Genomic DNA, 12,002 nt, shown 5'->3' on the forward strand with positions numbered 1-12,002 from the left:
CAAGTTGTGTTGTAGTCAACTGTGAGTAGGAGCTGCTGGCATTCCTTTAAGAGGAGAATATTAAGTTAGACAAAATCACTCTCACTGTAAAACCTGAAAATGAAAAAGAGAGAGATTGTTTGCATTGCCAGAGTTTTGCTATGACTTTCTTAAAGGAATTTCAAAGCCTTAGAAAACGTGGTGATTTTGCTTTCCAGTGTACGTAAGTTACCTGCAAAAACTCTTCCTGCATTTACCTTGATGCTTTATTTTCCGGACATTTTATCGATCCTATAAATTTGTGAAGATAAAAAATTCTGCTACTTGATAGCTTTGAGACAGTCTGTCTGTTATCTGTGACATCAGAATGCATCACAGAAGAGAGCATTAGAATATCTAAAACTCATTTGAGAATCAGTATTCCTGCCAGGGCCAGCTCCAGGCACCAGTTTATCAAGCAGGTGCTTGGGGCAGCAATTCTGGAGCAGGGCGGCACTTTCAGGTATTTGGTGGCAATTCGGCAGAGGGTCCCTCACTCCCGCTCGAAGCAAAGGACCTCCTGCTGAATTGCCGCAGATCGCAATTGCGGCTTTTCTTCTTTTGGCTGCTTGGGGCAGTAAAACCCCTGGAGCCAGCCCTGATTCCTGCACAGTTAGGAAAGTAACTGAAATAGCTTTATTGTGTGGTAATCAATAAAATACCTTCTCTGTTGGAGTGAATTTGGCTATGGCCATCGGGGTTAAAGCACTGTCACTAAATTTGATCATTTTTAGTGCTGTTTAAGTTTAGTATTAGGTGTATGTGTGCAATGTGTGTTGGTAATGGGTATATAATTAGTTTCTGTGGCCATATATGTTTAAAATCTTTGTAGGATTTTTGAATAATTTAAATAAAGTGAATTTAAGAAAACAAGAGCAACAGCTAAGTGGATTCCTAATATAAACTAAATAAAAGTGTAGCAGGATTGAGCTAAGTAATTGAAATTACACCTTACTGGAATCTACTAAATACATATTATTCTTATCTATATTAGATGTTAAAAGAAAACAGGGCCACAAATTTGCTTGCTTATATTTTAAACCTAGCTTCTGTGGCAGAGATGAATTTTGTTATGAAAGAGGTAAATACAAACCCAATTCTCCATCTGATGGGGGAGAAAACTGTCATGATTTATTCATTACCGAAAGTGCGGCACTTGTGAGTCACTGGAGGACTGAAGGACACGGGAGAGCCGCTTAGGCGGGGCTTTAATAAAAGAAGTGGCTGATAGGAGCTCTTGGACAATCTCATCAGTCCACTTCTCAAGCACCAAAATGCACTGAAGAAAGATCAGTGTACTCAGTCGGTGAGTTACACGAGGGGGTGTCAACTACTTAACAATTGCAGGTATGAAAATGTCTCTTTTTTGAGGCCAGAAACTTGTCTGTCTTGTATATAATTTATGCAACCAAATCAGAGCTTTTGAATATCATAATTAAGGCTCTAATGTCAATGATAGCAAAATGCTCAGGGCAGAAAATCTTAAATCTAGTCCATTTACCAGCCCAGTTTTGTATTCCACACTTTTTATTCAGTCACCCATCATAAATATTTCCCAATTGGGCAATTATAATTTGAGATACAGGAGTTTATTAACTTATTCCAATCTCACTTCCTCCATCTCTCTCTAATGCAGTGATACTCAGACATCAGTGGTTCAGCAGCTGAACTAGCAATCAACATTACACCAAGATAAATAAATATATATATATTTAATATGAGAGAGAGAGAAATATGACTGACCAAGTATTCTACAATTGGTTAATATGTTATTAACCAATCGGGATGTTTTTACCAACTTAGATTGGTTGTTAATAAAATCTCAGTGTTTTAATATCATGTACCACAAAGGGCTGCAGGAAACACATTAAAGAACCACTTGCAGCTCCTGAGCCTCAGCCCGAGTCTCACTGCTCTAATGCATCAGTTACTTCTATAGCATAATTTCCTACATTATGTCAATTTTAGGCATTCCATTTGCCATTTCAGATATTCACCCCTGTATGAATGAGTCCAGTAAGGCTAAGTAATTGCACTCATAATGGACAATCCATTGCTATAGTCTCTGTGTGCCCTGCTGCTCTGAGGATAAAATATGCTGATCTTTACACTCACTAGGAATTGTTTATCGAACAGTTCTAACAGAGAAAATCTAGGATGAATGTTTTTGTCAATGACACACCTATGTGAATACATTGGTCACCACATAGCCTTTGACCACACTTGGCTTATGCTTAACTTAGCAGATATGTACAAGAATAGGAACAACAATTTAGCAAATGTATAGAGGCTGAAACCCTGACCATTGAGGGACTGAATCAATGAATGAAAGATGTTACTGTTTTCAGAATACTGGCATAAGACAGGAGCTAAAAACAGTCAGCATCTTAAATGCATTAATTCTTCTTTCTCATGCTGATCACAATCTCTTCAATCCTATGCAGGAAATAATGGTTCCATTTCCCAAAGCAGTTAAAACACATTTCTTATTTTGCAACAAGCACAACAGCTTTCTCAGTGCCAAAGCTATGCGTCAGAAAGACCATTTCTGTGCCATCAGTATCTTCTAATTTCTAAGGTGTTTCTTCCCCCCTCACATGTTGGTCAGGCATTACTGGACATTCAGAGCTCTCAGATTTTTGGGCACGTTCCTCTCTAGCTTCTCACTTATCTATTATTTGCATTGCAGTAGTGTCTAGACAGACAAGACAAAGTGTGTGAGAGGAAAAAGAGGCACAAACCAGTGAAGTTCTCTTTCTCTCCCTCTCCCCCCTTACCCATCAGGCTGGGAGGCAAGATATGGAAATATCCCTCTATGTGAGCAACAGATTGCAATAAGAAAGGGGCTTTCCTGAGCCTAATACTATTTTGATTAATGCAGCTGTCTTAAACAGGGCCTTTTTGAAATCCTGCATGTCTTCCTAGGCTTTGCTTTTGTAAATTATGCCAGCTGAGCTGTTCTATAGAACAATTTCCTCTCCAAATAACTTCCCAGAGTATGTGGAGGAGTAGAAAGAAGAGTGTATGGAGGGACTCCATTCATTTGGGAATAGGGTTAGGGAATAGTCCTGGGTCCAAAATCACTAGTCTCTCTTGGAAACCTCAGGGTGTATCTGCACAGCAATTGAACACTCAGGGCTGGCACAGGTCAGGGGACGTGGGCACTCTGGGCTTGATCCACAGGGCTACAAAATTGCTGTGTAGACATTTGGATGCAGGCTAGAGCCTGGGCTCTGAGACCTGTTACGGGAGAGATTCCAGGCCCTAGGCTCCAGCCCGAGCCCAAACATCTGCACAGCAGTTTTTAGCTCCACAGTACAATCCCTGCAAGCCGAAGTCAGCTGAGCCAGGCCAGCCATGGATGTTCAATTGCTGTGGAGACATACCCTGAGATTTTCAAGAGTGTCTAGTGATTTTGGACCAGGACTTTTCTCTAGCCCCATTCCAAGTGAGCCACGGGTTTTTCACTGCAGAGTAGATGCACCTTCAGTCCCTAGTGTTTCAGTGGTGTGTCCGACTTCTGGCTAATGAAGTATAGATTAAGAAAATAAATCTCTAGCTGGATCTTTTGGTGTATGTTTTTTCTAATATACCTCCTCCACCTCAGGAGCTTAGTTTGTTAGGCTCTACATAATGTAAGAGTCTTTCTGAGAAAATAAACTCTTTGCCAATCCATAGAGTGAAATCATGGCCCCATTGATGGTAATGGCAAAACTCCCACTGAAGTCAGTGGGGCCAGGATTTCACCCATAGACTTGCTTATTAATATTTTGAGAGAAGGGTTCATTCCTGCTCCACACAAAGTGCAGGCGTTTGCTTTGTCAGTCTTTGAATAGAAGTTCAAGGACAAAGTGGGATTTAATCTTATGCGTTGATCACTACCTTTTTTTTTTCCCAGGTGTCATTTTTGTCAAAGGTGTCTTTATGGTCCATTACATATTCTATGGTAGTACTGTATATCTTCTTTGGACTGCTGTGTGCCCTTGTCATTAGGGTAAATTACTATTAGGTCTTCATTTTCTTGTAGCTAACTCAGTGTCCGCTGAGGCCTTTACTGCCATCAGAAGAGTAAACTGGATACTATTATTTCATGTAGCTAATTTGTGTGTGTGTGTCTGTGTGCATTCAAAAAATTGTGCATCTTTTCTTTAGTGGCCTACAAATTTGGTTGGCTCTCTGTCTATTTGAGAAGACTCCTGCCTTGTTTCTGTGGCACTGGAATGGTAGATTATACCTGTAAAAAGAAAATTTATAAGATAATGATGTTCTACAGGCAGTTAAGAGCAGCATCATGCCCTCTGGTTAGACCAGCCATTGAGAGGTTATTTCTGTAATGCAGTGCTTGTAACTGGGAATCTCCTTCTGAGTTTGTGGAAGTGCAGTTTCTTTTGAATGAGACAGAACTGAAATTCTTTCTTTTTTGCTTCTATATATAATTTCAATTAAACTAAGTAGAAGTAAATATTTAACTTCTAGCTATCCTACTAGCGCTTTATTCAGTTTTCTCATCTCTAGACTCTTATTATTGCTCCAAACATGACAGTCTGATCCCTATAATTACAGACCTTCAGATCCTGAAAATAAGTGTGTGTATTTTAAATCTTAGTTGTCTGTAACTTGGATCCACCAAAACCAGAAATAATTTCCTGAATTCATTTGTTTTGTGTTTTAGCTTCATATTAAAAATATGTTTGAAAGCAATTGACTTTGGAAAGAAAGGAAATCAAGGTGGGAGATGCCATATAGTCTTACAATTCTGCATGTTTGCTGGTGAGTGTCAGAGAGAAAGTAGTTTTGAACTGATGACTCTGGGAAGTAGACAGCATCTTAGGGTATGTCTACACTATGAAATTTGGTCGATTTTATAGAATTCAGTCTTTAGAAAGCAATTTTATACAGTCGATTGTGTATGTCCCCACTAAGCACATTAAGTCAGCGGAGTGCGTCCTCAATACCATGGCTAGCAAAAACTCATGGAACAGTGCACTGTGGGTAACTATCCCAGAGTCCCTGCAGTCTCCGCTGCCCATTGGAATTCTGGATTCAGCTCCCAATGCCTGATGGGACAAAAACATTGTCGCGGGTGCTTTTGGGTACATGTCATCAGTCACCCCTCCCTCCCTCAAAGCCATGACAGGCAATCATGTTGCACTTTTTTTACTGGATTACCCATACAGACACCATAGCATGGCAAGCATGAAGCCTGCTCAGCTCACCACTGCTGTTGTGAGCATAGTAAATACCTCACTCATTATCCTGCACTATGTACAGAACCTGGCTAGGGGCCGCCAGCATGAGGACGATTGTGAGGAGGACATGGACACACATGTTCCTGAAAGCATGGGATGGGGCAATTGGGACATCATGGTAGCACTGGGGCAGGTTGATACAGTGGAGCGCCGATTCTGGGCCTGGCAAACAAGCACAGACTGGTGGGACCGCATAGTGTTGCGGGTGTGGGATGATTCCCAGTGGCTGCAAAACTTTCACGTGCATAAGGCCACTTTCCTGTAACTTTGAGTTGATATCCCCCACCCAGAAGTGCAGGAATACCAAGATGAGAGCTGCCCTGACAGTTGAGAAGTGAGTAGCGATAGCCCTGCGGAAGCTTGCAATGCCTGACTGCTACCGGTCAGTCGGGAATCAATTTGGAGTGGACAAATCTACTGTGGGGGCTGCTGTGATCCAAGTAGCCAAGGCAATCACTAATCTTCTGCTAGCAAGGGTAATGACTCTGGGAAATGTGCAGGTCACAGTGGATGGCTTTGCTGAATGGGGTTCCCTAACTGTAGTGGGGCAATAGACGGAATGCATATCTCTATCTTGTCACCGGATTACCTTGCCAACCAGTACATAAACCACAAGGGGTACTTCTCAATGGTGCTGCAGGCACTGGTGGATCACAAGGGACGTTTCACTGACATCAGCATGGGATGGCCGGGAAAGGTACATGTTGCTCGCATCTTTAGGAGCTGTTTGAACAGCTGCAAAAAGGGACTGACTTCCCAGACCAAAAAATTACTGTTGGGGATGTTTAAATGCCAATAATTATCCTGGGAGAACCAGCTTACCCCTTGCTCCTATGGCTCATGAAGCCATACACAGGCAGCCTGGACAGTAGTAAGGAGCAGTTCAGCTATAGGCTGAATAAATGCAGGATGGTGGTAGAATGTGCATTTGGATGTTTAAAAGCTCGCTGGCGCTGTTTGCTGACTAGGTTAGACCTCAGTGCAGCCACTATTCCATTGTTATTGCTGCTTGCTGTGTGCGCCATAATATTTCTGAGAGTAAGGGGGAGATGTTTATGGTGGGGTGGGAGGTTGAGGCAAATCGCCTAGTGGCTGATTTTGAGCAGCCAGACACCAGGGCAATTAGAAGAGCACAGCTAAGCATGTTGCACATCAGAGAGGCTTTGAAAACAAGTTTCATGACTGGCCAGGCTATGGTGTGACAATTGTGTGTATTTCTCCTTGATGCGAACCTGTCGTCTCTGTTGATTTTTAATTCAAGCCAAAATAAGCCAACCACCCTCCCCTCTTTGATTATAGCTAGCAAAGGATATAAATCACTATTGTTTTGAAACCATGCATTCCGTCTTTATTAATTTTTAAAAAGTGAGATAACTGACAAAGTAGCCTGGGTGGGGTGGGGGAGGAGAGAAGAACAAGGCCACATTGCTTATTGTAGCCACACTACAAATCAAAACAGCCTTCTGTTGCTTGGGCCATCCTCTGGAGTGGAGTGGCTGGATGCCCAGAGCCCCCTTCAGCCCCCCCCCACCACGTTCTTGAGCATCTGGGTAAGGAGGATATGGAACTTGAGGAGGAGTGTAGGCAATTATACAGTGGATGCAGTGGCGGCCTGTGCTCTTGTTGCCTTTCCTGCAACTCCACCAGATGCCTGAGCATGTCCATTTGCTCCCCCATTAGCCTCAGCATCGCCTCCTGCCTCTTCTCACTGTGGTCACTGAATGCTTTCCTGGCCTCTATCACTGTATGCCTCCATGCATTCAGCTGTGCCCTATCAGTGCGGGAAGACTGCATGAGCTCAGAAAACATGTTGTCATGAGTGTTTTTTTTGCCTTCTAATTTGCGATAACCTCTGGGACGGAGATGTTAGGGGGAGCGTAGAAATGTTTGCACCTGCGGGGGGATGAAAAGGGAGAGTAGAATTTAAGAAGATACATTTCTGAGAACAAAAGGGGGAGACTTTCACAGTGAATCAAGCAATTCACAGCAGACAGCACACGTGTTTTAGGTACAAGGTCGCATTTTGCCTTTTATATTGAGTGCCTGCCAGTATGGTGACACATCATACACGGATGGGCAACAGAATTCGATTTCCAGACAGCCATGGTAAGCCAAAGTGTACACGAGGTTGGCTTCTTCTACCTTCATAATATGTGAGAATGGTTTGAAACTGCAGCAACCTCCTTTCCCACAGCAAGCAATTCTGGTTAGGTCTGTCATTTAAAAGGAGGGGCAGCGGTTTTCGGGTGGATGTGCAACACACCCCTATCCCTACCCCACCATGTGGCTATTGTCTGGGATAATCCCTTCACCCTTCCCCTGCCCACTGCGTGGCAATTCTCAGGGATGATTCTTTTTAGCCAAGCGCAAACAGCCAGCATGAATGGGGTCTTTTTACTGTTCCCTTACAAAAATTCCCCTATTTCAACCAGGTGACCATGAACGATATCACTCTCCTGAAGCTGGCACAGAAAAATATAGACCAAATGTTGCTTGAATGCAACCAAAACAGAGGACCATTCACTGCCATTCTTTGTGCTGCAATGATTCCAGACTACTTCTTACTGGCTTGGTGTGGCAAAGTGTCGTACCGTGGAGGACGAAATAAGGCAGAAACCTTCTACAAAGGCTTTCAGAGTACCTCCAGGAGAGCTTCATGGAGATGTCCCTGGAGCATTCCCGCTTCATCCCCAGACACTTAACAGACTTTTCCAGTAGCTTTACTGACCGCAAATGCATCCCAAGTCTTTAGGGCAAATCAAACATTAAACACAATTGCCTTTAAACCCTGTAGTGTAGTTACAAATGTGCACTCACCAGAGGTGCCTTCTCTGTCTTCGGGGTCAGGGAATCCCCCTTGGGAGGGCATTGGCTCCAGAGTGATGAAAAGGTCCTGGCTGTCAAGGAGAATGGATTCTCTGCTTGCCTGCTGCACATTCTTCTCCTCCTCTTCCTCATCCCCAAAATCCTCCCCCTGGTTGCATGAGACTCCCTCTGCTTGCAGGTGCCAAGGACAGTGGTGGGATAGTGATAGGTTCTGTCCCCCCCCCAGAATGGCATGTAGCTGATGATACAAGCAGCATGTATGGGGCTTTGACCCAGAGCAATTGTTTGCCTCCTTTGTCTATTGGTAGGTTTGCCTGAGCTCCTTAACTTTCTCATAGCTCTGCTGTGTGTCCCTGCTGTAGCCTCTCTCCACCATGCCCTGTGTGATTTTAGCATATATATTTGCATTTCTTCTTTTTGATCGGAATTCGGCCTGCGCAGATTCTTCTCCCCATACAGCAATCATATCCAGTGTCTCCCATTTGGTCCATGCTGGAGCTCATTTGCGCTTCTGGGGGGACGGCATAGTCACCTGTGCTGCTGATCTCACCACGCTGATCAAACAGGAAATGAAATTCAAAAGTTCCCGGGGCTTTTCCTGTGTACCTGGGTACTGCATTGGAGTTGAAAGTGCTGTCCAGAGTAGTCACAATGGAGCACTCTGGGATAGCTCCCGGAGGCCAATAACACCGAATTGCGTCTGCACTACCCCAAATTCAACCCAGCAAGGTCGATTTTAGTGCTACTCCCCTGGCTGGGGAGGAGTACAGCAGTCAATTTTAAGAGCCCTTTAGGTTGGTGGAATGGGGTTGTGTAGACGTATTGCTTATAAATTCGACCTAACCCGGCTAAAATTCAACCTAACCACGTAGTAGAGACCAGGCCTAAGTGAAAATTCACTGGCTTTGAGAAGGGATGTGTAGAATATTTCCCATCAGTGTATTGGTGAGATAGATTGGCCTCCCCTCTTCTTTTGTCTCACTGGAGATAAATTAGGTTTGTCTCTAAAGTTTACATTTCAGTTCAGAAATGGTATTAGTTCAAACTCTGATTTTAGAGAGCGGGACAAGGTGGATGAGTTTTTTTTTTAAATTTAATTTTTATGGACCAACTTCTGTTGGTGGAAGGGACAAGCTTTTGGGCTTCAGAGCTCTACCTCAGGTCTGGAGAAGAAAACCGTAGTGTCCTAGATAAATACAAAGTGAGACCTGTCTGATTTTATTTTTTAGAGGTTCCAGAGCTCGGGAAACTGGGATCCTTACAGATCTAAGTCAATGTGAGATTTGTAGTGATTGCTCAAACCTTTCTGGAAGGGGGTTGGGATGGCAACCAAAGTAATTAACCTGCAGTTTCAAGGTCTCGGCTCCCCAGACAAGAGAGACTGCTTAAAAGGTAGACTGCTCGAATTCTACATTTTAGTCTTGCACCATTGAACTATCACCTGCTACTGGATCAATAAATGACAGGAAAAGGATTGCGTTATAAGAAATTATAGCAGTGCTGCTGTCCCCATGGGTAGTGGGAATAATTGGGCAAGAAACTAAATATCAAAAGGCAATAAGTGAAGCGGAAAAGAGATTGAGTGAAGGTTGATTTTCTTCTGTTCTTTTGAATTTTGACTGCAACTGAGCAGATTCAGCAGAGAAACTGAAATGATTGAGACTGATATATATGGTTGTATTAAAGAAACAGTGTTAATTTAGGACTATAACTAAGGGTTTACAGTATGTCTACCAGTATTGAGGAGTGTAGACACCGAGGGGAGAAAGCACTACAAGCAGGGTCAGTGCAACCATTTAGGTGACCTAGGCATTCGCCTAGGGCGCTAGGATTTGGGGGGCACCATTTCCTTTGGCAGAGACCGTGGCGGCCGGATCTTCGGCCACCCCAGTCGCCGCCAGCATTTAGGCGGAGGGAGCTGGGGCAGGGGAACGCGGGGAGGGCAACCTGCAGCAAGTAAGTGGGGGGGACGGCATGCAGGGGAACTCTCCGCCCCAGCTCACCCCTGCCCTGCCTCCTCCCCGAGCACGCAGTGGCTGCTTTACTTCTCCTGCCTCCCAGGCTTGCGGCAGCTAAGCTGATTGGCACCGCAAGCCTGGGAGGCAGGAGAAGTGAAGGAGTGACGACATGCTCGGGGTGCTCGTGTTTGTGCGTGGAGCAGGGGTGAGCTGGGGTGGGGGGTGCCTCAGGGCGGAGAGTGGGGAGTAGGGAGCTGCTGCAGGGCAGGGGCACCTCAGGGCGGAGTGAGGGAGCTGCCACGGGACGGGGTGACTCAGGGTGGGGGCGGGGAGGGCGCAAGGTGGAAGTTTCGCCTAGGATGCAAAACATCCTTGCACCGGCCCTGGCTACAAGGCAGTGTAACTAAAAGCAATGAGATAAAATGAAACAATGGAAGATTTAGGCTGAATATCAGACAATGTTTCTAAATCCTGAGACCTTTGACTATGGAGTAGTTTCCCAAGGGAAATAGTGAAAATCTCATCACTTAGGTCATTTAAAGGTGGAGTGGACAAAGCACTAGCAAATATGCTGTAGAGTAACAGACCTTCTTTTGCAGAAAATGACCAAGTGTCTTCTTTTTTTCCCTTCCTTTTTCTAATTTCTGGCTTTTAAAGCAGTTCAGCTCTGCAATCTGGACTCCAGTGTTCAACAACTTTACATGGAGAACCCTTTCTATAATCAGTCACAGCCCGGTTATCCTCTAGAAAGCTATTAGCCAGGTTAGGAGGGGAAGTTCTTATGCAGTACAGTGTATACAAATAAAGATTACTTTTAGGGTTACCTCCTATTTATTGGTACTAACTTGTGACATAAAAAAACTAGTAAATTTTGGGGGTTTTAATCTCCTAAATAAACTAGAAAATGTGAACACTTCTCTCAGCTTCTGCAGGTGGCTAAGTGTTTCTCCTAAATATGAAGTAAGCTTAAGTGACTGGGAGCCACATTGTACTTTCTTATAGATGGTGGAATGGATGCTGCCTGTTAACCTCCTCAGATAATAAACCATCAAACCACAGAAATAAAGCGTAATAGTCCTGCTCATTATACAGCTGCACTGTCAAAATGTTCTTCTGACAGAACACTTTTCTTTTTTCCCACCATGCTAATTTCATCATTGTACATCTGAGTAAGTGACAACAAAATAGACAATGATTTTTTTTACAATTCAACCTTCCCCCAGCACCAAAGCATAAATGTTTTATACAATCAGATGTTTTCATTCTCTCTTACTCATTATTCCCTACCTTATTTGTAATCATTACTGTCACCTTTTTACATATTTCTTTCAGTATGAAGACTACTGAATCCTACAAGGTCAGTGACTTTCAATGATATGACTTCAGATAGCATTATAAATCTGGCAAATTACTCCAGCTGGCCCCAAAGAAAAGGCTCTATACAGTGAATCTTTCTTTGTATTTTTGTTAAGGTTATGTACAATTATCCTTATTAAGAAATTAGCAAGAGAAACGTCTTTTTTCTCTATATATCATTTTATCTAGGTAAACGTAGAATAACCAATCAGTTCTGCATCCAGTGTCGTAGCCCTGTGGATATCACAATCTACTTGCACATAGTTAGAAATTCTTGGGCTGACGTCCTGGCCCCATTGCAGTCAATGAGTTTTCGTCATTCACATTAATGGAAATCATAGACAAGATTTATTCCCTAGTTAACACAAATGGTAAAAGTAAAAGATGTAGCAGTGGTTTTAGATTTGTCACTTCCTAGATTTGATCATCTTAGTAGCCCTTCTCTGCACCAGTTCCAGTTTGAATTCCTCTTTTAAAAAAATGTGACATAGTATTCCAGATGAAAATACCTTACCTGATGCATCCGAGGATTGCATTAGGGTTTTTTATGGCTGCATTACATTGGCAGCTCATAGTCATCCTGTTATCAACCAAT

General features: G+C 43.4%; 1 protein-coding gene across 7 annotated transcripts in view; it reads left to right on the forward strand.

The window, feature by feature from the left end:
- LOC115638087 (uncharacterized protein KIAA0930 homolog) overlaps positions 1–12,002 on the forward strand; it is a 137,385-nt gene that overhangs the window by 88,089 nt on the left and 37,294 nt on the right. The window contains exon 2 of one of the 7 annotated variants that reach the window (XM_030539708.1): positions 11,384–11,408. The exons of the other annotated variants lie outside the window; for them this stretch is intronic. Coding sequence (XP_030395568.1) covers positions 11,384–11,408 — 25 coding nt within the window. The remainder of the gene's footprint in view (positions 1–11,383; positions 11,409–12,002) is intronic. 7 annotated transcript variants of the gene reach the window in all.

This window comes from Gopherus evgoodei, chromosome 1, assembly GCF_007399415.2.
Source record: "Gopherus evgoodei ecotype Sinaloan lineage chromosome 1, rGopEvg1_v1.p, whole genome shotgun sequence".
NCBI classification, from domain to species: Eukaryota; Metazoa; Chordata; order Testudines; family Testudinidae; genus Gopherus; species Gopherus evgoodei.